Source organism: Heterodontus francisci, chromosome 3 (genome assembly GCF_036365525.1).
Source record: "Heterodontus francisci isolate sHetFra1 chromosome 3, sHetFra1.hap1, whole genome shotgun sequence".
Classification (NCBI taxonomy): domain Eukaryota; kingdom Metazoa; phylum Chordata; class Chondrichthyes; order Heterodontiformes; family Heterodontidae; genus Heterodontus; species Heterodontus francisci.
Window position 1 is genome coordinate 175,088,300 of NC_090373.1, and position 27,486 is coordinate 175,115,785.

General features: G+C 43.5%; 1 protein-coding gene across 4 annotated transcripts in view; it reads right to left on the reverse strand.

Moving 5' to 3' along the window:
• fosl2 (FOS like 2, AP-1 transcription factor subunit) overlaps window positions 1–23,189 on the reverse strand; it is a 30,198-nt gene extending 7,009 nt beyond the window's left edge. The window contains exons 1-4 of one of the 4 annotated variants that reach the window (XM_068027709.1): window positions 22,172–23,177; window positions 12,249–12,500; window positions 6,520–6,654; window positions 1,994–2,101 (exon numbers count right to left, since the gene is read on the reverse strand). In XM_068027709.1, coding sequence (XP_067883810.1) covers window positions 1,994–2,101; window positions 6,520–6,654; window positions 12,249–12,500; window positions 22,172–22,279 — 603 coding nt within the window. In that variant the 5' untranslated portion in view covers window positions 22,280–23,177. Of the gene's footprint in view, window positions 1–1,993; window positions 2,102–6,519; window positions 6,655–12,248; window positions 12,501–22,171 lie in introns of all 4 variants that reach the window. The other 3 variants (XM_068027704.1, XM_068027712.1, XM_068027714.1) reach the window with 3 other exon arrangements.
• Between the last annotated feature and the right edge of the window lie 4,297 nt (window positions 23,190–27,486).

A 27,486-nucleotide genomic window follows, 5' to 3' on the forward strand; every position in this document is an offset into this window, starting at 1 on the left:
TTAGCCTCATTAATGCACTTACAGTCATTGAAAGAATGTGATTTTCTTTAAAATAATGAATAGAAGTCACAACTGAGTAGAAAAACCAAAATGAGAAATAGTAACCCCAGACCATAAGTGATTAAATGAATGGGTCAATCATGAACAAGAGAAACCCATCCCATTATCAATCTCATCTCTTTCCACACTCTGTGGAGTCTATACTTTCATGGGCCTAAAAATTCAATGGCATCCCGTCTTACAGCTACAGCCTCCAGTATGGCAGGCTGAAAGTTCATATTCATTACAAGCTGGGTGTGCACCTCCCACCATCTTGGTATAAACAACAACAAAAAAAAGTGTCATCCAGAGCCCATGCTCGAAACAGGCATTAGGATATTCGCACATAAAGGGGCCTAGCAGCTGGTTGAAGCTCCCAGTACAATTTGGATGACCCGGACATAGTCATCACAGGTAAACCAAGTCTGCATGCTGCCTAACCAGCGGCATGGGTGGGGGAGATGTGGAAGTTGGCTTCACGACCCAATTTATCTTAGTTCCCATCGCCGTCCCCACATCCGTCCCCCCACCCCACCTCAGTTACGGGTTGAGATGAGGGGGGAAATTTCACCCCTTGTATAATGTGACTGGATTTAAAGTGACAATTGCTGAGTAAAAAACGAGGCAAGAAAATGTAATTTTGGTCACAGTGCATTTACTGAGTTTATAAAGTAATACGCTGTTGGTCTACCAACAGTTAGTTAATGCGATAGGAATGACAAACAGAAATCTTTTTGGTGGGACGCAGTTACAAATACACTAATCTGGGCGTACCGATGCGGTTCAGGGTGTACTAATCTGGGGATCGCCGAAGAGGAGAGGCCAGAGAAACTGGCACAGGCAGGCTGCAGGCAAGCAGTGAGAAAAGGATTGCCTAACAAGTTTCTTCTTGTTCATGCTAAACAATGCATGGATCTGCTTCTCAGTGTTTGTTCTTTGCAAACTGACCTGCTTCTAGCACAATTTTCTGCAAGATCCTACATGCTGCTTTAGAAGGCATGGAAAGTACTTTTGGCATCGATAACCGAGCCAATCTCACACCTATTCAAATCTCAATCATCTCTGCAAAGATTACAAAGATGATCAGGCCCTCAATGCATTTAAATCCTGAAGTGCATTGCAGACAGGAAAATGCAAAGCATGGAGCTCAAAAAGGATCAGCACACATGCAAATAGAGCAGTACGCTCAGATTAGTACACCCTGAACTGCATCAGTGTGCCTGGATCAGTATATTAGTAACTGCATCACTACGCCCCCAACTGCACTGCTGTTATCAGATATGACTATACACTGGCTTTGTACTACATCCCCTAGTGCAGTTGCATGGATGATTATTTTATGGAATGCTTTGATGGAATAAAACATATCCCATCCATCCTGTAGATTATATACTGAATAAAAAGGTGTCTTGGCTCACAAGGAGTTGCTGCCTGTTAAGCCACACTCAGGCTTAACTGCTTTATAGATTGAGCAGTTGCATGTGCTACGTTCTTTTCCGTGGCAGAACTAGAGCTGCCAGTTCTGGTCAGACATACTGCAAAAGGTTCCATCACAGGACCTCCCGCCTCCCATGCCACCCCACACTCCTGCCATTGGTCACCTGTCACGTTCACCCTCACAGCGCACAGTCTTCCCACCAGTTGGAAAATGATCAAAACCTTTATTACCCAATTGGATGAACCTTCACGATCAGTCAAGCAGCCCTTACCACCACCACCCCCCCCCAATATATGTTTGTAACTATCAAATGTGTTCAAAGTAAATGATCAAAAAGAAAACACAATTTAGTTTAACATTCTGGATATTTTTCCCCCTGGACTGCTCAGAGCAGTGTTCTGGAGATCAACCTTTCATTCCTGGAGTACAATCTTGGAAGGCTGACAACCAAAGGCAGTAACAGCACTCAACAGAGCTTTGCCACATGCTGTTTTATTTAAATCCCATTGCACTTACATCTTGAAGCCTCTCCGTTAGCTCACGACGTCTGTTCCGACATTTTGCAGCGGCCACCTTGTTTCTCTCTCGCCGTACTCTTCTCTTCTCTTCCTCCTCTGGAGTTAACTGTTCAAAAGAATGAAGAGCTCCCATTAGTAACACACGAGTGCAACAATGGCCAATATGCATCAGACTAGTAATACCCTTAACCTGGGATCACAAAACACAGTCAACAAAGGGCCCACTAGATGATATGTCAAGCTGCCACTTTTCAAATTCGATATGCTGACTGGCCTGTTGTGTATTTCTGGACTTTTCTATGATCAGCACATTTTCCACACTTAGTTGTTTTCAAGTTTGCTGTCCAAGAACGCATGAAGATTGTGCCGGAATTACCTGACCTTTGCACCTAATCTGCAGAGGCTTGGCTGGGAGAGTGAGAGCGAGCTCAGGATATTTACCCCAAAGTAAGCAATGTTCGCATTGTCATGCGGACAGACACAAGAGCCAATTTGCACACCGCAAGAGTACAAAAGCAGCATTGAAATGAGTGACCAATTAACCAGTTTACATCAATATTGGCCAGGACACTGGGGGAACACGGTGCTTCTTCAAATGCATCTTAAGTGGTGGTTGGCACCTCGTACAGTGCAGTACTCCCTCAGTACTACACCAGAATGTCAGTCTACATGTCATGTCCTAATGTGGGACATAACTCTGTGGGAGTGCTACACACTGAGCCAAACTGAGTCACATAAATCAGTCAAACTCATTGAGCAACATGTACACTGTTGGGGATAATATTTGGCTGTGGTTACAAATAAAGGAAGAGATCACGACCGAGAATAGCCGACAATGACACATTGTACTTCATTGGCACAGAATGTCCTGTGGATTTTATGAGCACACGTAGCTGGTATTTTACCATTAACACTTGAGGAAAGGATTTCCAGTGCACTTCATCTGCTAAGCATTATAGAATATCAGATACTGTAGATCTGAAGAAATTATTTCAATATAGAAATGCAAAGTAGCCATGCTTCAGGACTGACTTGGGATAATGGCATTGGCTGAACCTTTCCCCAGTTGAGTTTCCAATAAATGCCCTGCCAAGGAAACTATCCTTTTTACATTTGCGACCTCCTGCCCTTTTCTCCACCCCAACCCCTGAAGATGCTGCCTTAGGCTAGGCTAAGGTTCCATGGGCAACACCAGTCCTCAGTCAAGTGGTCATGTACCACACAGGGTATGTCACTGGGCTATTCAATCAAAAGGAGTGGGGGTGGGGGCGGTGTTCATAGAAAATGATCTTGCCATGACCCAATATCCATGCACACACTTTCCAGGAAGAAATCACTGGATAGAGAACAGAAACATTGTCTGCTTTTATTTTCCCCTCTCTGGCCCACAGAAACTGAGCTGAAGGACTTTATTCCATTCTCCCTGTTTCTCTATCTCCATCACGTCTGTTCGGCTGATGCAACCTTCCAAACTAGTGCTTCCAATAGGTCTTCCTTTTTCCTCGACCGAGGATTCTCTCCCACCCACCCCCCACCGTGGTTGACAGGGCCCCTCAACCGTGTTCAATCTATTTAACACACTTCGGCTCTCATCACTTCCCCTCCCTCCCAGAGCAATGATCAAGTTCCCCTTGTCCTCACTTTACACCCACCAGCCTCCATATTCAATGGATCATCCCCTGCCATTTCCACCACCTCCAGCATGATGCCAAAACACATCTTCCCCTCCCCTCCCAGCATTCCAAAGGGATTGTTCCCTCCACACCTGGTCCATCCCTCAGTCCCCCCAACACCCCCCCCCCCCCCCCCCCACCCCCAACACTTCCATGTATCCAATTTTTTTTATTTTTTATTATTCTTTGTGGGCATCGCTGAGTAGGCCAGCATTTATTGCCCATCCCTAACTGCCTTCGAGAAGGCAGTGGTGAGCTGCCGTCCTGAACCACTTCCATGCAAGGGTTTAAACAGAAAGCAGCTGAACATGGATTGGTAAGAGGGAAAAAAGGAAATCATTTAGATGAGTTTAGGAAGGCAGGCGTTAAGGTCAGGACTCAGTGCAGAGTCGAGTTTTTGACTAAAGCTGCCAGATCACAAAGCGTGTAGGGGCATTGGTATATTTATCCCATCTGCTTTCAATTGACAGCCCATTTGTGGTAAGGGGTTACTAAGCTCAGTGTAGATATCAATTTTGGATTGAGTGTCCTCTGCTGTCCAAGGAGTGCTGAATGAAGGGAAGAGGGTCCAATGTGTCCGCATGTGGCTCTGTTGTCACATGGCGTGTAAGTGGTAGGTTAAATCACTCCATATACACCTGACCAGTTTCAGTACAGCAAATAAAGCGAACCACTGGGTATTTCCAGCATTTCCTGTTTTTATTTTAAATTAAAGAAGCTGCTTCCTGTGGCAGGAGAGTTGGTAACCAGAGGACCAAAAAAAAAAAAAGACACATGAGGAAAAAAAAATTACCCAATGAGTTGTGGTGATCTAGAATGCACTGACTGAAAGGCTGGTGGAAGCAGGTTCAATAGTAACTTTCAAAGAGGAATTGGGTAAATACTTGAAATAGAAATTTTTGCAGAGCTATGGGGGAAAGAGCAGGGGAGTGGGACCAATTCAATAGATTCAGAGGACAAAGCACAGAGGCGAGAGAGCGAGAGCATCAGTGGGAAAGATAAAGCCAGATTCAAAGTGGGAGAGAGAGAGAAAGAGACCAGAGAGAGGGGAGATGAGAGACCAGAAAACAGTACAAGAAATAAAGATCAGACAGTGATAGTGCAAGAGAGTAAGCAAAGAGAGACCAAAAATCCAGGGAATTGAGAGAGCAAGAGTCAGAGCCAGCGGGCAACCTGTGTGAAAGCAGAGAATAAAGGAGAACAGGGAGGGAAACCAAAGAAGTTAGTGAAGCCAGAGGACATAATCACAGAATTGTTACAGCACAGAAAGAGGCCATTCAGCCTGTCATGTCTGTGCCAGCTCTCCGAAAGAGCAGTTTACTTATTGCCACTTCCCGAACATCTCCCCATAACCCTGCATACTCTTCCCTTTTCAGATAATAATCCAATTCCCTTTTGAATGCCTCGATTGAATCTGCCGCCACCACACTCTCAGACAGTGTATTCCAGAACCTAACCACTCGCTGCATGAAAAGGTTTTTCCTCATGTCACTACTGCTTCTTTTGCCAATTACCTCAAATCTGTTCCCAATGCTAAAAGGATAGAGAACGAGAGGGAACAGATTTTCCCTATCTAGCCTTCCAGCCCCTCACAGTTCTGAATACCTCTATCAAATCTCCTCTCAACCTTCTCTTCCAAGGAAACAGTCTCAACTTCTCCACTTTATCGACACAACTGAAGTTCCTCATCCCTGGAACCATTCTCATGAACCTTTTCTTCTCTCTCTCTCCAGTGACTCTACATCTTTCCTAAAGTGTGGCACCCAGAACTGGATGCAATACTCCAGTTGATGCCAAACCAGTGTTTTATACAAGTTCAACATAACATCCTTGCTTTTGTACTCTATTCCCCTATTAATGAAGCCTAGGATGCTACATGCTCTATTAATTGCACTCTCAACCAGTCCTGCCACCTTCAGTGATTAATGCACATATATACCCAGGTCCCTCTGCTCCTGCAACCCCCCCCCCCCCCCCCCTTTAGAATTGCACTCTTTATTTTATATTGTCTCTCAGTGTCCTTCCAACCAAAATGAATCACTTCACATTTCTCTGCATTAAATTTCATCTGTCACTTGTCTGCCCATTCTACCTACTTGTCTATGTCCTCTTGAAGTCTATCACTATCCTCCTCACAGTTCACAATTCTTCCAAGTTTCATATCATCTGCAAACTTTGAAATTGTGCCCTGTACACCAAGGTCTAGGTCATTAATACATCAGGAACAAGGGTCCCAACACTAACCCTTGGGGAACTCCACTACAAACCTTCCTCCAGTTTAAAAAACATCCATTAACTACTACTTTATTTCCTGTCACTCAGCCAATTTTGCATCCATGTCACTACTGTCCCTTTTATTACACGAGCTATAACATCGGCAGTGCGGCACTTTATCAAGACATAAAGGAGACCAGAGCACAAAGAACAGAGGCACAACTACAAATAGACACACAGACCAGGAGCACGCAAAACCAAACAAACACATTTTGTAAGTTCCACAGTCACATCGTTTGACCCTGGACATAGGTTGACTGCAATGCGTCCAATCCAGAAAACTGGTTCACGGGCTCCTAAATAATTGTTTAAACAAAAACCATTTAAAAAAGGCAAGAGAAAGAAAGATAAATGAATACATAAGCCAAAACTACAGTTACACTCCGAGTAAGATTAGAATTAACACCAAAATATATGTCAACCCTGATTTCACAAATCGAGACATCTGATGGAAGAGTCAGGGTGCAAATCAAAGAAAATAAACAAGGAGTGTTAAAGAGAAATGCTTGTTCGCCCAACCCGCAAGACGGAGCAGTCCCATCTCATGGCTGGGAGAAACTGGCATGAGCAGACCTACCCTGCAGAAGCATGTCAGCTCTTGGTCACTCCCGGAGCAGCACTGACGGTGGCCGTTGAGAAGTCCACGGCCCAGGCCATGCTGCCCTGCTGCATGGAGAAAGTGCGACGGCAGTGGCAGGCGACAGTGGAAAATCTAAATAGGAGGGGCAAGGGAAGGGTTTGGGGAGGGAATAAAAAAAATAGAAAAAAAACATAAAGAAAAAAAAACAAACAGTGACTTTCATAACCCCCGCCATCTCAACCCTATGGATTCCACAGAATTCAGCATCAATTTAAGAGCATTCGAAGGCCAACTACTTTAACCAGAAACCTTAAATACTAATCAGATTCAGGCAGGACCAGGCAATCTAACTGCACAGTCCCCTGGCAATGCTGCACCACTACAGTAAGTTTAAATATTGTGTCCAGTTTGGTGGGGGGGTGTGCAGGTGTTTAAGTAGGAAGGCACGGTCACCAATACCTGTTATTGAAAGAACAATGCAAAATGGACTTAAAATTAGGGTCAGCTGTTGCTCAATTGGTAGCACTCTCAGCTCAGAGAGCAAGATCATTGGTTGAAGTCCCACTCTAGAAACTTGAGCACAAAAATTCAGATGAGACATTAAACTGAGGCCCCATCTGCCTTCTCAGATAGATGTAAAAGATCCCATGGCACTATTTTGAAGCAGAGCAGGGGAGTTTATCCCTCAATACCTAAAAAAAGATGTGGTCATTTATCCCATTGCTGTTTGGGGGACATGCTGTGCACAAGTTAGCTGACACAGTTCCTACACAGTGACTAGACTTCGAAACTATTGAATTAGAACTTAATTAACACTTTAGAATGTCCTGGGGACATGAAAAGGTGCTACATAAATGCAAGTCTTAAAATCTGACACAGGCACTGAAGTTGACAGACTTTTTTTTGTTCTCTCCTTATCCCTGCGTAGATGGATTACAGCTATACAAGCAGCATGAGTACATTCCATATGAGTTTAGAGTAAGACGACCAAAAGTAGTCCATGGGATAGGAGAGTTTCTGGTGTATGCTAAGGAGCTAATGCAGGAGGGAGCTGGTAAGGAATAAACTGCTGGTAGGTATCAATTGCCATAAAAAAGACTCACTCGCAAGTGGAATATATTGAATCAGGTTCATTCACCTCAACCCTGTACAATAACTGATTTGATGGACTGAGACATACAGAACAATTAGGATGATGAGGTCACCTTTCCTGACAATGTGGGCGTAATTTAAACCTGACCCACCCAGAGACACACAGGCGGTCCAGGTTGGACGCTCACTTTATACCCAGCCCAACTGATATTAAAAGGAGTGTAAAATCAGGCATCATATCCGAACCTGCCCGCTTCCCAATGGCGGGTTGTGTCTCCACTGCAACAGTAGGACAAGAGGCACAGGTTTAGCTGAATAGAAAGGGGACTTAGGAGTGATGGCAGGCACCACTTTACAAAAGGAATGATCAACACAACAAACTTCAAAGTAGAGTGGCGGAGGCAAAAGAGATGATTTAAGTAGCAGTGGATTCTGTGATGGGAATGGGAGGAGGGGGTTCAGAATTGTAGGTTTTTCAGGATAGGTAAGCTAAAAGACAGCAAATGGTCTCCTTCATCTATTCATCTTGTGATCATAAATAAGATGACAGACTGACTAGCGAATGAACTACTTACTTCCACACAACAAACAGCTTCACAAAAAACAAGCTGCTTGTTTTACTAGTCTCCTACTTTCCATTCCTTCCTGAAACCACAAAACTCCTAACCTCCCTCAATCTCTTTCTTCATCCTATAATCTCAGAGCTTTTAAAAACCCAAGACTTGATGCCACCTAGTTACTACTTCCCAATTTATCCCATCTTCTCTCCTATTTTTTTTAAACCTTGGAGTGTTCTGCACTGTGTCCTTTAGCCCTTTGAGATTTCACAAGAATAAAAAATCAACTTGTAACCTGCTAAAGAAAAATTCCAGAACATTCTGCAAGGTTCACTCATTAAAGGATCTCTCCCTCAGGGTGACAAACAACTATGTGGTTACTTTATTTTCTATTATATTGTTTAAGTCCCCGAGCACCACCACCACCTCATGCATTTATTAATCAGAAACTCCCTCTAGTCAATCTCTTGCTGACAGAACAATACACTTCAAAAGTGATTAATTGGCTGTGAAGCACATTGGGCGAGGGGGTCTCGAGGATGTGAAAGCTGTTACATGAATGCAAGTTCTTCCTTTCTATCTATTTGGTCACTGGGCAATGTCAGTAAAATCCACTCATCAGTCGTTGGCAGTACATGAGCACAATCTGGTACCAGGCAAGCCTCAAATGGCAGACAATTACACACACACACACACACATCACTGCAGCAAGCTGCCCATTGGATTCAAGCAGGTTTTGGGAGTGTACCTACACTTATTACATACACAACCAGTCAGAAACTCAGATAGATACCTTTGCCTCTGTTAATCCTCAGGCTCCTAATTCCAACTTCTTCTATTCCAGGATCTCAAAACTCAAACTACTTATCGCCACCTGCCTACACACCTTTAACCCAAACATGGCACCAACTAAATTGCTACTTTTTACTTATTACTACAACTAATCTGCCACAATGCAGCCAGGCTGCACTATTCTGCTGTTATATACACATATGGTGCTTTTCTGCTGTAATGTCCATGGTGTGTAATTCTCAATATATACAGGGTTTGTTATTCACTCTAATATACAAGATGTGTTAACAATATGGTTATATACAGCATGTAATTCTTTGATATCCACAGGCTGTTCACCAGCAGCTGCCATTCACTGTATTATACACAGGTGTTATGCTGTGATAAACACAGGGTATGATATTCCTACGATATGCTATTCTCTACAAGTTTGGCCTCAGCTGGAGTTTTGAGTCCAGTTTTGGGGGCATTGGAGACAGTACAGAAAAAATTCACGAGAATGGTTCCAAGGATGAGGAATTTCAGTTATGAAGATAGATTGGAGAAGAGAAGGCCGAGAGGTGATTTGATAAAAGGTATTCAAAATCATGATGGGTCTGGACAGAATAGAGAGAGAGAAATTGTTCACACTTGTGAAAGGATCAAGAATGAGAGGGCACAGATTTAAAATATTTGGTAAGAGAAGCAAAATTGGCATGAGGAAAATTTTTTTCATGCAGCGAGTGGTTAAGGTCTGGAATACGCTGCCTGAGTGTGTGGTGGAGGCAGTTTCTATTGAAGCTTTCAAAAGGGAATTAGACTGTCATATGTAAAGGAAGAATGTGCAGGGTTATGGGGAGAAGGCGGGGAAATGGAACTCAGTGAAGTGCTGTTTCAGTGAGCCAGTGCAGACACGATGGGCCGAATGGCCTCCTTCTACACTAACAATTCTGTGAGTTTGTGAATACACAGTCAGTCATAGAGTTATACAGCACAGAAACAGGCCCTTCGGCCCATCATGTCCATGTCGGCCATGAAGCACCTATCTATTCTAATCCCATTTTCCAGCACTTGGCCTGTAGCCTTGTATGCTATGGCATTTCAAGTGCTCATCTAAATGCTTCTTAAATGTTGAGGGTTCCTGCCTCTACCACCTCTTCAGGCAGTGCGTTCCAGATTCCAACCACCCTCGGTGAAAAATTCTTTCCTCAAATCCCCTCACCTTAAATCTATGCCCCCTGGTTATTGACCCCTCCACTGAGGGGGAATGTTTCTTCCTATCTACCCTACCTATGCCCGTGAATTTTGTATACCTCAATCAGGTTCCCCCCCTCAGCCTTCTCTGCTGTAAGAGAAACAAGCCTAGCCTATCCAATCTCACTTCATAGCTGAAATGCTCCAGCCCAGGCAACAACCTACACTGGAGGGCATTATCTATATATTAAAATTCTTGCGCAGTCTGCACTTCCTGTTGTCATGATTTATACTTTTGGCTTTGTTTCAACATTTTTCGTGGTAAATTGCAATGCCAGTATATAATATATAACAAGTCTACATTCGATAACATATGTTAAAAGTGCTTTGAATGTAATAAAATGCCCCAACTTAAACAAGGGCAACTTACTAACTCCCCAGCATACAAACACTGTAAGCAGCACAGGGTATGGTAGTCCCTGTAACATTTATTATAAGGTACACTTGGGTGGCTGCTCCCCTACAACAGACCAAATTACAAGTTGCAACAAAACTCAGTGCAGGTGATCTGATTTGATTACAGAAACCTGCCCTGTGCTGCAGTCCAACAGAACACCTGACATGGGAAAAAAAAACCTGCCTGCATAAAACAAAGAGTGATTCAGGTTAGTCATACTTCCATTTGCTTGAGGCACAGATATATAGATCTTTAATAGTGGATAGGTAGACCATAATGTTTTTTTTTTAAAAAAGCAAAATAGGATTTTTGTATTTTATATATATAGGAGCACTGAATATAAAAGCAAGAAAGATGTTGAATTTGTACATTTGTGAAGCCACAGATTGTGGGCAGATCTGAGCATCCCATTACAGGAAGGATATTCAAGCCATGGTAACAGTACAACGCCGGATGCCAGGAAGAAAAGGTTGAAATTGGTGGTTTTGAGCGGGGAAGGGAGGAGGGAGGGTGGTTTCTTCACTGAAGCAGAGATAATTAAAAGGAGGCATCTAATTAAGGATTCCAAAATGGTGAAAGGGTAAATAGGTGAAAGATTTGTTACCAACAAGTGGAAACAGGTGGGGATTACTTTTCTCCATCAATTCGTGGGATGTGGGCATTGCTGGCGAGGCAAATTACCTTCTCCAGAGCAATTGGGGATGGTCAGTGACATCCACATCCTATAAACAAATTTTTTAAATGGAGAAATATCACTAGAAGTGTAAAGAAAGAAGTTGGGAGCAAGGACAGTGTTTATTCAGAGGGTTATTAGATCAAATAAGTGGCTACTGGAGGTAGAGACTAGAACATAATTTCAAAGGGAATTGGATAAATCATGAACATGAGGAAAGAGCAAGACAATGGGATTAAAGTAAACAGTCCCAATTAAAGAGTCCCAAAGGACATCTTTTGTGCTGTAAATTCTGTGGCTCCTCAACCTTCAAGATGGTACACACTGGAGCCTCGAGATTGCCCTTTCTATGTATTCATTCTCTCTCTCTCCTCCCCAACTACAGTACTAGAACAAAAATCTATCCTGACTTAACACCAAATTTAACTTTGAAGAGGATCTTCTCAATTACAAGGTGTGAACTGGGTGACAATAGCACCTTATGGATTGAAGCTGTGCTGCAAGGGGTTAGTAGCGATTTATAAGAAAGTTCCAAGTGTGTTTTATTTTAACCAATTTCCTTTTGCCTTAAATCTTTGTTAAAATAGCAGAAGGCACTTTAGACCTAGGGTTCCCAAAGCTCTCCGCCTCTGAAGTTTTCCTTCTCATGTTTGGATCTGTTGTAGACTAATTGATAACAAAGTGAGTGTTAATGAAATTGGTGACTAATCATGGCATTGTATTATGCAACTAGCAGGATGACAGAAGGCAAACTAGATGGAACTTGATCTTTTTCCATCTAACAATTCCTATGAGGCGTTTCACATGAACACCTTGGTTACTAACACTTGCCCAGTGCATTTCAAAGGGCAGAAAGTAAATTGGAGAAAGGGGATTACAAAAAGTATGGATAATAGGAAATTGAACAAACTTCAGATGGCTAAATGAATGTCCTGATGATTGGCATATTAAAATCGGTGCAGAAAGAGAGCTGCAATCTCACCTGTTCGTCTCTTTTTCTTCGTCCTCCTGTTTCTCCGATGGTTTTGATAACCCCTGGTCGGTGTAAAGTGGTGGAGGAAGGTGACGAAATGCTGGCCCCTGGTAGACTGTAAGGGTGCGACCGGGAGTAAGGGCTGGACATTGAGGTTATAACTGTGGGTTGAACCATCCACTGCAAGTCCTGACTAGTGGTGATGGCGGTGATTGTCGGGACAAAGGCACTGCTGGATCCTGGCATGTCTGATCGATATTTCTATGGGAGGGGGGGGAGGAGGATTTAAAAAACAAAACAAAGCAAGGCCAGTGAGTGCCATTACTGCAGTCAAAACCTCATTCATAAACATCTTTTTAAAAAAATTGAAAGTTCAGCCTCTGATATAGGTGAAGGATAATACTTCTTGTTCCCAATTTGTTCCTGAACGTATCAGTGCTGCTTTCAAAAAGTCTTAAGCAACTTTGCTATAACCAGTGTCCAACTCCAGCTTGCATTCAAAAGCATCGGAATTCATATTGCGTCTTTCATAATCTCAGGGAGGTCCCAAAGCGCTTTACAGCCAATGCATTACTTTAGTCACTGTTGGAATGTCAGAAATCATATTTTGTTCTTCACTTTCTCCCTTTGCATTTCATTCATTTGTATACATCTCAAAAGAGTTATGTTACTGGACTAGTAATCTAGGAAAGCTGGACGAATAATCCAGGGAATGAGTGTTCAAATCCACTGTGGCAGGTTGAGAATTTGATTTCAGTTTAAAATATCTAGAAATAAGAGGGTCGAACTAGAAGACAAAACCAAGAAAGCTGCCAGATTGTCAGAAAAACCCAACTGCTTCATTAATTTTCTTTAGCGAAGATAAATCGGTCCTCCTTATCCAGTCTGACCTGTAGGTGACTCCAGTCCCACTTCACTGTAGTCTTAGATATTGTGAAGTGGCCCAGCATCCACTCTATACAAGGACAACTATGATGGGCAATAAATGCCACCCTTGACAGTGACTCCACATTCCAAGAATGAGTAAAAACTACTGATATTAACACATCTTGTTGTTCTGATTTTAGTTTTATCTGCCAAATGAGGCAACAAGTCCTTTCCAAATATCCAGGCCCATAGAATTCAAAAAGGACAAACCAGTGAGCATCAAATAGAACTGATTTTCCAAAGCTTGTGGGCCCATGTGACCCTCAGGTTACAGAATAGACAGTCCTGATGCTTCATGTGTAAACCTGAATGTGAACATTTAACCATGATTACATCTGGGACAGTTAATAGCTATGATACAATTGAGTGGCCACTTCAGAGACAACTACATTGATATGGGACTAGTGTCACACATAGGCCAGACTGGGCAAGGATGGTAGGTTCCTTCTGCTGAAAGGAAATTTGTTTTGCAAGAATCCAACATAGCCATTTTTAGTGTTAAGTTTTTTATTTCCACATTTTTTTTTTTTTTTTTTTAATTCAAAAAGTCTCATACTGCCATGGGTGAACTTAAACTTATATTCTGTAGATTGTATTTCCAGGTTTTGGATTACCAGCCCAATAATACAACTTCTACCCTACTGTAACCTTTTTTTGCTTTAATTGTTCAGTGCAAGATGCAGGGAACCAGCAAGCTGTTAGTCTGCATTGTTTTCTGCTGTTCTGTCACCATATTGGCTCAAGAAATGCAAAGTTGCGAGACTATTTTGAAATTTACAAAATCAATGTGCTTTGAAGAGTTAACCGGATAGCTGTAATGTACGCATGGGTGCTGCCATAAAGAGATCCTCTGGAGGTGACATAGTTCTTAGAAAATGTAAGAAAAGCTTTAATTCAACTTTCAAACTATGAATGATGCAACGGATTTTAAAATTGTAAAAAAAAAAAAATTATGTGCCCCAAAACATCAATTGTTCAAACCACAGAGTCAGAGAGATACAGCACTGAAACAGGCCCTTTGGCCCACTGAGTCTGTGCTGACCAACAACCACCCATTTATACTAATCCAAAATTAATCCCATATTCCCAACCACATCCCCACCATTCTCCTACCACCTACCTACACTAGGGGCAACTTACAATGGCCAATTCACCTATCAACCTGCAAGTCTTTGGCTGCGAGAGGAAACCAGAGCACCCGGCGGAAACCCACGTGGTCACAGGGAGAACTTGCAAACTCCACACAGGCAGTACCCAGAACTGAACCCAGGTCGCTGCAGCTGAGGCTGTGGTGCTAACCATTGCACCACCCCATGATCCAGTAATTTCATGATTACTAATGAGACTAGCATTTTATTCCAGATTTATTAATTGAATATAAATTCCCCCAGCTGGCATGGTGAGATTTGAACTTATACCCCCAGAGAATTAGATCAGGCCTCTGGATTACTAATCCAGTAACATTCTCACTATGCTACCATCCCCAATGTTGGTTACATGTTGAATGTGACAGGATCATACTGTGTGGAAGGTATCCTTTCTATCATGGATGTTGTCCTTCAGATTTTTGGTAGAACTCATCTATGCAGACAATGCAAGCAAGAAACACACCAGGGAAGTCTTGATATTGTAACTGGTAACTGGCCATTTCCTGCCTCTGTGGTATATTCCAATTGTTGTCTGACTGAACTACAAATACTGGGACACTAGGGATAAAGAGAATGTTTCACAGTTCAATGGGCCAATGAAATTGGAACGCTTATGTTATGTATGTTTTGTAGAAATTACATTTATAGTAGATCTATTCAGTGACAAGAAAATTGCCTATGACCAGATCTACAAAACTGTAGATTAGTGTAAAAGAATCATGTTGTGGCAAAACCTGCATTAAATATACATACTTGTGTGTACACAAACTTATTTTTTTTTGTTTGTTTGTTTGCAGGATGTGGGTGTCGCTGGCAAGGCCAGCATTTGTTGCCCATCCCCAATTGCCCTTGAGAAGGTGGTGATGAATTCCACCCTCTGATCTGCTCTTGTAGCCACAACATTTACATGGCTGGTCCAGTTCAGTTTCTTGTCAACGGTAACCCCCAGGATTGATAGTGGGGGGAAATTCAGCGATGGGAATGCCATTGAACGTCAAGGGGAGATGGTTAGATTCTTTCATTTGAGATGGTCATTGCCTGGCACTTGTGTGGCGCAAATGTTAATTGCCACTTATCAGCCCAAGCCTGGATGTTATCCAGGTCTTGCTGCATATGGACATGGGCTGCTTCAGATTCCGAGGAGTCATGAATGGTAAACATTGTTCATTGACAACTGAACATCCACATTCTGACTTTACAATGGAGGGAAGGTCATTGATGAGGCAACTGAAGATGGTTGTGTCTAGGACACTACCCTGAGGAACTCCTGCAATGATGTCCTGTGACTGAGATGATTGACCAGCAACAACAACCATCTTCCTTTGTGCTAGGTATGACTCCAACCAATGGAGAGTATTCCCCCTGATTCCCATTGACTCCAGTTTTGCTAGGGCTCCTTGATGCCACACTCAGTCAAATGCTGCCTTGATGTCAAGGGCAGTCACTCTCACCTCACCTCTTGAGTTCAGCTCTTTTGTCCATGTTTGAACCAAGGCTGTAATGAGGTCAGGAGCTGAGTGGCCCTGGCAGAACTCAAATGGAGTGTCAGCGAGCAGGTTATTGCTGAGCAAGTGCCGCTTAATAGCACTGTCGGTGTCCCCTTCCATCACTTTGCTGATGATCGAGAGTAGACTGATAGGGCGGTAATTGTATATGTGCATGTGACATACCCAGGCAATTTTCCACTAACTGGGTAGATGCCTGATGAAGGAAGAGCAGTGGATGTGGTGTATATGGATTTTAGCAAGGCGTTTGATAAGGTTCCCCATGGTAGGCTCATTCAGAAAGTAAGGAGGCATGGGATTCAGGGAAAGTTGGCTGGCCCACAGAAGACAGAGGGTGGTAGTAGATGGAAAGTATTCAGCCTGGAGCTCAGTGACCAGTGGTGTTCCACAGGGATCTGTTCTGGGACCTCTGCTCTTTGTGATTTTTATAAATGACTTAGATGAGGAAGTGGAAGGCTGAGTTAGCAAGTTTGCCGATGACACAAAGGTTGCTGGAGTTGTGGATAGTGTGGAAGGCTGTTGTAGGTTGCAACGGGACATTGACAGGATGCAGAGCTGGGCTGAGAAGAAGTGGCAGATGGAGTTCAACCTGGAAAAGTGTGATGTGATTCATTTTGGAAGGTCGAATTTGAATGCAGAATACAGGCTTAAAAGACAGGATTCTTGGTAGTGTGGAGGAACAGAGGGATCTTGGGGTCCATGTCCATAGATTGCTCAATGTTGCCACCCAAGTTGATAGGGTTGTTAAGAAGGCGTATGGTGTGTTGGCTTTCATTAACAGGGGAATTGAGTTTATGAGCCGCGAGGTTATGCTGCAGCTCTATAAAGCCCTGGTTCGACCACACTTGGAATATTGTGTTCAGTTCTGGTCGCCTCATTATAGGAAGGATGTGGAAGCTTTAGAGAGGGTGCAGAGGAGATTTACCAGGATGCTGCCTGGACTGGAGGGCATGTCCTACGAAGAAAGATTGAGGGAGCTAGAGCTTTTCTCATTGGAGCGAAGAAAGATGAGAGGTGACTTGATAGAGGGGTACAAGATGATGAGAGGCATAGATAGAGTGGATAGCCAGAGACTTTTTCCCAGGGTGGAAAGGGCTATCACCAGGGGGCATAATTTTAAGGTGACTGGAGGAAGGTTTCGGGGAGATGTCAGAGGTAGGTTCTTTACACAGAGAGTGGTGGGTGCGTGGAATGCGCTGCCAGCGGAGGTAGTAGAAGCAGATACATTAGAGGCATTTAAGCGACTCTTGGATAGGTACATGGATGATAGTAGAATGAAGGGTATGTAGGTAGTTTGATCTTAAAGTAGTTTAAAGGTTCGGCACAACATCATGGGCCGAAGGGCCTGTTCTATGTTCTATGTGTGCTGGAACAGCTTGGCTAGGGGTGCAGCTAGTTCTAGAATGCAAGTCTTCAGCATTATTGCCAGAATGTTGTCAGGGCTTGCAGCCTTTGCAATATCCAATGCCTCCAGCCGTTTCTTGATATCACATGAGTGAATCAGATTGGCTGTGATGCCGGACCTCAGGAGGAGGCAGAGATGGATCACCCACTTGGCACTTCTGGCTGAAGATGGATGCAAATGCTTCAGCCTTGCCTTTTGCACTGATGTGCTGGGCTCCCCCATCATTGAGGATGAGGATGTTTGTGGAGCCTCCTCCCGTCAGTTGTTAATTGTCCACCACCATTCACGACTAGATGTAGCAGGACTGCAGAGCTTAGATCTGATCTGTTGGTTGTGGGCATTCAAGTAGTCCTGGGTTGTAGCTTCACCTTGAGGCTGACACCTCAATTTTAGGTATGCCTGGTGCTGCTCCTGACATGCCTTCCTGCACTCTTCATTGAGCTAGGGTTGGTCCCCTGACTTGATGGTAATGTTAGAGTGGGGGATATGCCAGGCCATAAGATTAGATTGTAGCTGAATACAATTCTGTTGCTGGTGGCCCACAGCGCCTCACGGATGCCCAGTTTTGAGCTTAGATCTGTTCGCAATCTATCTCATTTAGTACAGTGGTAGTGCAACACAAGATGTACCCTCACCATGAAGATGGGACTTCATCCCCATAAAGGACTGTGCAGTAGTCACTCCTACCAATACTGTCATGGAAAGATGTATCTGCGGGAGGTAGATTGGTGAGGTCGAGGTCAAGTTGGTTTTGCCCTCGTTGCTTCCCTCACCACCTGCTGCAGACCCAGTCTAGCAGCTATGTCCTTTAGGACTTGGCCAGCTCAGTCAGACGTGGTGCAACCGAGCTACTCTTGGTTATGGACATTGAAGTCCCCCACCCAGAATACATTCTGCACCCTTGCTACCCTCAGTGCTTCACGCAATTGGCGTTGAACATGGAGAAGCAACTGACTTATCAGCCAGGGAGGGCGGTAGGTGGTAATCAGCAGGTTTCCTTGCCCATGTTTGACCTGATGCCATGAGACTTGATGGGGTCCAGAGTCCATGTTCAGGACTCCCAGAGCAACTCCCTCCCGACTGTATACCACTGTGCCACCACCTCTGGTGGGTCTATCCTGTCGGTGGGACAGGACGTACCTAGAGATGGTGATGGTGTCTGCAAGGTATGATTCTATGAGTCTGACTGTGTCAGGCTGTTGCTCGACAGCTAGACAGCTCTCCCAATTTTGGCACAAGCCCCAGATATTAGCAAGGACTATTTTGCAGGGTCATCAGGGCTGGGTTTGCCGTTGTCATTTCCGGTCCAGGTCAATGCCGGGTGGCCCATCCAGTTTCATTCTTTTTCTGAGACTTGGTAGCGGTTAGATACAACTGAGTGGTTTGCTGGGCCATTTCAGAGGGCATTTAACAGTCAACCACATTGCTGTGCATCTGGAGTCACATGTAGGCCAGACCAGGTAAGGACAGCAGATTTCCTTCCCTAAAGGACATTAGTGAACCAGATGGGTTTTTTTTTTTTAAAAACAAGTGACAATGGTTCTATGATCACCATTAGACTAGCTTTTAATTCCAGATTTATTAATTGCATTCAAATTTCACCATCTGCCATTTGCCTGGGACTTTGGGTTACGGTCTAGTGACATTACCATTACACCACCCCCTCCCTGTGTGAGATACACAAAGATGTGATAGTATTATACAATTTATTTTGCCTGGAGTGCTCTAACTGACTTTGCATAACCTAAAGAGGATGCCCGAAGGGCCTCGGAATTATAGCACCAGTTGCATTGGTTTATTTAGCATAGAGCTACAGGGCTATGGGGTGCGTTTCTTATGTGTGGGCCTCAAAGTGTGGTACAGGATCCAAGGCTCAGTGGACAATGAGATCAGAAAAATTTTACAATAAAATCCATTTTAATTTAATCTGTCATTTATGGTAATAGTTCTAACTAAGGAACTCAAGAAAAGGCTATAAAATACAACCCTGCCTTTAAATCATTAGCGAAAGTACATTTCAGCTGGCCAATAAGGAGTTACTTTGTTAGGATTGCCAGCTGCTCAGTCAACTTGAAAAAATTCCCAAATGGAATCAAATCTGGTTGTAAAACCAAATCCATTCGCCCCGCGCCTCACCATCCCCCCCAATCCTTCTTGTGATGCAGAGTTGATGTTATTAGCATTTACAATTATCTTTCCTCAGCAAACATCAGAATTTAAGACATAATCCAACTCCCTGCTCTGCCCATCTTGGACTTGGCAAAAGGTGACAGCCCAGCCTAACTTTCAGATGAGATGTTAAACTGAGGCCTCATCTGCCCTCTCACATGGACATAAAAGATCCCACGGCACTATTTCAAAAGAGTACAGGAGTTCTCCCCAGTGTCCTGGTCAATATTTATCCCTCAAACATCATTAAAGCAGATTATCTGATTATCACATTGCTGTTTTGAGGAGCTTGCTGTGTGGGAATTGGCTGGCATGTTTTTTCTTAAACAAGAGTGACTACACTTCAAAAAGCGCTTAATTGGCATCCCGAGTCATAAAAGGCACTATAGAAATGCAATTCTTTTTCACTTCTGCAGATAGAGGACACAGACTTAAATGATTGGTAAAAGAACCAACGACAACGAGAATTTTTTTTTACATGGTTAGGATCTGGAATGCACTGTGAGGGTGCGGTGGAGGCAGATTCAATTGTGGCCTTCAGAGGGAATTGGATAAGCAGCTGAAGGGAAAGAAATGCAGGGAAAAGGGCTAGCTAAATTGTTCTTCCAAAAAGCCAGTATGGATCGGACGGGCCAAATGGCCTTCCTCTGTGCTATGATTGTATGATAGAAGGAGAGAAGTTGTACAGTATTGGTGGCGATAGGGTGGGTGGGGGCCCTTTCATCCACCAGCTTTGATCTGCATACTCAGCTACTGCAATGTCCTAGGAACAAGGATCTCAGTGGGCTCAAACAAACAACTCTAGAAGGGACTGTAACTAACAGCACTGGAAAGAGAGAAATCCGAGACACTGGCTGTAGAAGGACTCCTTGCAGTGCCACATATGAGCCCAGAGAGAGATTGAGCAACAAAGCACACACAGTTTGTACATGAAGTATCACAGGGACACATTTTATTTTCTATATATAAAAATGTGTAATAAAAGCTAGGAATATTCTAATCCGGTATGGTTTCAAACCACTAGCTACCGGGCCAACAAAACGCCACTGTGTAAAAGGGAGGGGGTGGGGTGGTTGAGGTGTGGCCAGAAAACTGCCTTGTAGCAGTGTATTTACAGTAAGTCAATATATTAAAACAGATACTAACATAGCTAACTCTCGGGAGCACGATGGAAGTTGGCGGCCACGAATGGTAAGAGGGGTGGGGCTGACTGCCTAAAGAGCAAGGCAGTACAAACATTGACAGAATCCCAGTTAATCGAAGAACATAGCTGACAAATAGCAGGAATGTCGCCAAGCGCTAGCCGGAAAGGGTTTGTCAATTACAATTTCGAGAAGTGTTACTTGGCCATGGAGTTAGCAGGAAAGGGAGCGGCGTGGGGGCACAAAATGAAAATCCCCATCTGTACAAGTTAGCATGTTGGCACCAGGACTGGGTAATAACTTCCGCCACTGGGTTGGAGCACAAAAGTCCAGAGACATTTTTTTTAAAACACAGAATTACGAAACCGATTTTGTAATCCCAGCCACTTCTCGCCTTGCGCAAGATTCCCTCCAGCTTGCTTCATTTCTTCACCACCCTTAAAGGTTAACAATGCGTGAAGGATTGCATTAAATAAATAAAGGGAGAGGAAAGTTACATCAGACTATTAAAGTGACAGCGCCCCAGGTTCAACTGATCTGGAAGGAAAACTGGAAAGAAATTGACTTCTTTTATAGATGACAAACTATACTCACTACTAGCGCCTTTAAAATGAGGCATTGAAACATTTGTTTAAATGGAGAGGGAAGGGAGATATTCCTATAATTGGAACGGAATAAGTTATTTAAAAGTGTCTCCGTTTTGGCCAATTTCGGCTCAGTTTATTTAATTTAATGGTGGTTATTTTCAAAGAACTCTGTGCACTGTATGGAAAGACTGACTACATCTGAACTCCATTCCCTCCCTCCGCCTCGTCCGATAGTTTGGAAGAAAAAGCGACATTGCTTCATGTGAAAGGCACCAAGAACGCACGAAATCTGCCGAGAGAGAGAGAGGGGCGGTGGGAAGACCCAGGACTGACTTTCCACCAGGAGGGAATGGGGAAAATTTCTGAGAAGGCAGTGCAGATAACCTCGCTTTATGATAAACGAAGGCGAGGAGGGGGAAAAAAATCCTTCCCACTGATGCAAATTCATTAAAGTAATCCTTGGCATAATCCAATTCATTAATATGAAAAGGTACTGGCGGTGTGTAAATAGATCAGTTTTGGTTTTTTTTCCCTAAATGTGTCATTTATTCATCTGATAGACCACCTGTACACACAGCGGGAGAAGGGAGACCATCTGACGCCGCTCCGGTAGCGCAACCTGGTGATTCACACTTGTGCCAATGTTTTAACAAGCCTCACACTACACACTGGACAAACACAGTCCCAACTCTCACAGACAACCGCCGACTGGGACCAGGAAACAACACACAAGCCACAGACTGGGTACAGGGCAGGGAAAAGGAAAAGACTCAGGCCTCACACGCAACAGCTCACCTCTCACTAGATATGCAAAAATAAAATTTTTTTTAAAAGTGACCAGTTACCGAAATTCGTACATTTCAAAATATAGTAAACCTTGCAACTGGCTCACTAAATTAAATTACTACTTGAAAATAATCCAGAGTTTCATATTCTTAAATGAAATAGATTTTTTGGGGGGAGGGTGGGGACGAGAGATGTGTCCGAAGGGGGTAAAATAGCAGGAATCACTTCTCTCCCTCTCCTTTCCCCAGGATGCCGAGCCTTACCTGGGAACCACTGCTGCTCCCGGCGCTGCCGAAGACGCTGTCCTGGTGAACCGGAGACGCGCTGTTACGAGAGGATGTATCGTAGTTCACGGGATAATCTTGGTACATGATCCTCCGCAGGAAGCAGTTACTTTTCTTTAAAGTGGGACCAACCGTATTTCTCTTGGGTAGATTTTCTCCGATATATATTTCAATTAAATATAAATATGTATAAACACATTCCAAAAATTGCAAGTCCGCTTAAAACTTTGCCTTCGGTCAGTTATTTCCAAGATACTGTTAGCCACACGTTAAAACAAGTCTCCCCCTCTCACTGCTCTTTTCCCGTCTTCTTGCAGTTGTTGGGGCTGAAAGAACCCATAAAACTCTCCCCGCACCCCAAACTGCCCCCCTTCCTAGTTTGGAACTTTAATTTTTTTTTATTAAATAAGTCACAATCTCTTCCTCTTTTTTTTAAAAAACACACTTCTGCCCCTTTCTGATCGCTTTAGCAGTGACTAATTATTTTTTTCGCTTTGCGCCGCCCCCCTCGGTCTAATAGTCACCGAGTTACTGCGCGCTGCTTCTCGAGGTTGATGAGTCAGTTCTCTGGTATTAAGTCTGGTCTTTTTATTTCCAGCACTCCCGCAGCTAAAGATTCACGTCAACGCAGCCGGCTCCGCCCAAGCCCGAGCAAGCCGGGGAGGGAGCCCAGAGAAACCTTTTCCCTCTCGCTTCTGACATTCAGCAACTCACAGCTTCCCCCAAATCCAACTCATTGCTTCCTTTCCACCTTGACCTTTTTCATACACACACACTATATATTTTTAAAGCAACGTGTTTGCAAACGATCAGTGAAGACCTCGGATCCACGTGAGATCTTTATTTCTCTCTCTATGACTAAGATCTGGTCGATGGTACCGTCCATTGACGTAGCGTGTTGCCTAAAAATGGGTATTTGCGTCAAATGATGCGGGATGTGGGTTTCCTTGGTTAACATGACGTCTGTACGGAGGGATTCCCTTTTCGTGTCATTAGGGAGACGGATCCATCCCCCCCGCATGCACACACATACAGACCCCCGCTCGGCACCACCTTTTACAGAGCGAAGATACACACACACCGTTGAAGGGACAAGGACTTGTTCAAATTTAAGGCGAATTTAGCATGTGAGCGCCGCCTGCTCCTGACACGAGTGAACTTGCATTTTAATGGAACAGTTCCCATTTGCTGTTGGTGTTTGTATCACTGCCTCTCCAGCTACACATTCGACCTCTGAAGCGGGCAAAGACCGGAGAAAGAAGCTCAGCGAAATCTGGATTAAAATATAACGTGTACAGGAGGAAAGTTAAATCTGAGCGGGGTTAAGATAGAACGCGTACAGGAGGGAGGGTAAATATTATCCAGACTTAAATACAAAGCGCTCACAGGCCCTTCCATGTTTAAAGTAATTAAGACGAGCTTTTTTTTTCAAACTATATTTAAAACCCTTCCGTTACCACATTTTTCTGGAATGAAAAGTTTTTAGTCAGCAGCTTTAAATGTTGAGATTTTTTTTCTTCTCTGACAGGTTCTGAGTCTGTGAGATGGACAATTGCAACAGGATGAAAGGAAATATTGTCGTTTTCGAATCTTTAAAAAAAATTACTTGAAACAGTTACTGTCAGACGAACAATACATTTTACAGTCAGTTTTCTTCCAAAACATTATGGAAGTGTAAACAAGCAGTGAAACGAATGCAGTTTTCTCCAGGACTCTATACAAATAAAATTCGGGTCGATGAATCTGGTTACAGCAATTCCAAGTGCAGTGAGATACTGTCATAGACCGTTCGCCAGACTGGTCCGAAATCCCTGTCAAATACAATCGTTTCCCCCCACAATGTAATATTATCGTTTAACTGGCCCATTAAATGACATACTGCACATACGACAGTATGGGGGGAGAAGAGGGCGGTTCACACCGCCTGGCCTGTTTCCATGTGGAAAAAAACATGCCTGGCAATCATTCTCATGTGTTGGAAACCCATCATTTACGCGATGCTTAAAAATAAACATTTATTTTTACCCATTTCTTTGTGCTAAAGGTTATAATACAATGAGCAATATTTTCCACTCCAAAAAAAATGCAACTCTGCGTATCAGTTGAACCGTTTCTAAGGGTTGTACTGATATAGCATCTTAACACTTGTTTGAAATGTCTCAAAGCCCTTCATACAATGAACTAGAAGGGACTGAAGCAGAGGGACTGTTTTTTTGGACACGGTCAGTCCAGAGATGATAAGCAGCGAATGTGTGTGTGTTTTTTATAGTGTTGGTCCGGGGAGGGAATGTTGGCGGGACACTCTCTCCACTTGTCTTCCAAAAGTGCCATGGGTTCTTTAACATTTTCTGATGAAGGTCTGACAACCAACACTGCAGTCCTGAGTGCTGCATTAAGCTTTAGCATTTAAGAGGTGGATGGACGCATGAGGGAGAAAGGAATAGAAGATTATGCTAATAGGAACATAAGAACGGGAGTAGACCATTTAATCTGGCATTCATGGTTGATTTGCAATTTAACTCCTCCCTACAAAAATCCATCAATCTCAGTTTTAAAACTAACAATTAATCTGGCATCGATTGCCATTTGTGGAAGAGAGTTCCAAACTTCTACCACCCTTTGTGTGTAGAAGGTGTTTCCTAATTTCACTCAGTAACAAGTTTTATATATATATATATATATATGCCTTTAACCCCTGAAAGGTCTGGCTTTAATTTATTTTTTGACTCAGCTCCCTAATCCTAGACTTCCCAACTAGCAAACAGTTTCTCCCAACCTACCCTATCTGTCCCCCTTAATATCTTGAAAACTTGGATCAAATCACCAACTAACTTTATAAACTACAGCCCCAATTTGCGTAAGCGGATTAATTGAAGAGGGCTGGAAGGAAGCTTACATGGTTAGCATGGATCAGTTGGGTCGAATGGCCTGTTTTTGTACTGTACCTTTTAATATGATGCTACCCTCAGCCTTCAGAGTGGCGTCAAGTTGTCATGTTAGTTTACTTTTCATTTCTTAAAAGTTGCTACCAACATAAGGCATGCACTTAAAAAGACAATTCTTATGCAAGCTGTTACCCAACAGACACACGCATGCAAAATTGCCCTATTTAAGCCATTTAAAATGTTAAGGATACAAACAAGAGCTGACTTGCTCGGAAAGCGATGAGGTAGCAAGTGCGTAGAGGTTGAATTTCTGCTGGAACACTGTCGTTGCTCCCCACCCATTATAATGACACCGAATTCAGACCAGGCTTGTCTTTTAGCTTTAGCGGATTACATGTTGTTTATTGTTTTTATGTGACGGGAATCTGAATCCATTTTTTTTCCTCACTTGAAGATAAGCACGTGTTATTGTGTTAAGTTGTTTTTAGTAGATGCGTGTAATCCTGTGCAAAACAAAGCAGGAAAATGGAAGGAACTTCAGGAATTGAAGCGTTTCAGTCCCTGGACAAATGACGCGCCATTGACCACTAACGTCAAACAGACGGTGTCTCCAGGCTGCAGAAACAGCGCTTAAAGTGAATTAGCTGCAATTTAATGGGAGATTGATTTGACAAGGGAAATAAAACCAGCTGAAGTGGAACACAGTCCCCAACGAGCTCGGGCGCTGTTGTACCTCTGCTGCGTCCTGCTTTACACGTGACCGTAGCTTTTTCATTGTCGTAGCTCCACTGCTGACAACATACGATCTTGACTTAAATGCATTTCTCTTTATCTGCTGGTTGACTCTTTTTAAATGGTTCCGATTGGTGTTCATTTTTTCAAAGTGTTGTATACACACAGCGTTTACTCTTACGTGTAGATAGCAAGAAAAAAAAGTTTGCATTTATGTAGCGCCTTTCACGACCTCAGGTTGTTCCAAAGCGTTTATGCAGAAAATGAAGTACTTTCGAAGTGTAGCGACTATTGTAAAGTAGATAAAGCGATGTAAAGATCTATTTCTCAATAGCTTGCCATTGCTCTATGCACCAAGACTCTTAGTTCATCAGAACTGACACTGCCTTGATTGGATCTGATTTTTTTAAATTCATTCATGGGATGTGGGCGTCGCTGGCCAGGCCAGCATTTATTGCCCATCCCTAATTGCCCTTAAGAAGGTGGTGGTGAGAAGCCTTTTTGAACCACTGCAGTCCATGTGGGGTAGGTATACCCACAGTGTTATTAGGAAGGGAGTTCCAGGATTTTGACCCAGAAACAGTGAAGGAACGGCGATAAAATTCCAAGTCAGAATGGTGTGTGGCTTGGAGGGAAACTTGCAGGTGGTGGTGTCGCCATGCATTTGCTGCCTTTGTCCTTCTAGAGGTAGAGGTCACAAGTTTGGGAAGTAGCAACTTGGTGAGTTGCTGCAGTGCATCTTGCAGATGGTACACACTGCTGTCAGTGTGCATTGGTGGTGGAGGGAGTGAATGTTTGTGAATGGGGTGCCAATCAAGCGGGCTGCTTTGTCCTGGATGGTGTCGAGCTTCTTGAGTGTTGTTGGAGCTGCACCCATCCAGGCAAGTGGACAGTATTCCATCAAACTCCTAACTTGTGCCTTGTGGACAGGGAATCAGGAGGTGAGTTACCACAGAATTCCTAGCCTCTGATCTGCTCTTGTAGCCACAGTGTTTATATGGTTGGTCCAGTTCAGTTTTTGGTCAATGGTAACCCCCAAGGTGTTGATTGCGGAATATTCAACGATGGTAATGCTATTGAACTTCAAGAAGAAATGGTCATTGCCTGGCACTTATGTGGTGCAAATGTTAATTGCCACTTCGCACCCCAAGCCTGAATGTTGTCCAGGTCTTGCTACATGCGGGCATGGACTGCTTCAGTATCTGAGGAATTATGAATGATACTGAACACTGTGCAATCATCAGCAAACATCCCCACTTCTGTCCTTATGATGGAGGGAAGGTCATTGATGAAGGAACTGAAGATGGTTGAGCCGAGAACACTACCCTAAAGAACTCTTGCAGTGATGTCCTGCAGCTGAGATGATTGGCCGTCAACAACCACAACCATCTTCCTTTGTGCTAGGTATGACTCCAACCAGTGGAGTATTTTCTCCTGATTCCCATTGACTCCAGATTTAATAGGGCTCCTTGAAACTATACTCGGTCAAATGCTGTCTTGATGTCAAGGGCAGTCACTCTCACCTCACCTTTGTAATTCAGCTCTTTTGTCCATGTCTGGACCAAGGCCAAGGTTTGTAATGAGGTCAGGAGCTGAGTGGCCCTGGTGGAAGCCAAACTGAGCATCAGTGAGCAGGTTATTGCTGAGTAAGTGTAGCTTGATAGCACTGTCAACAAC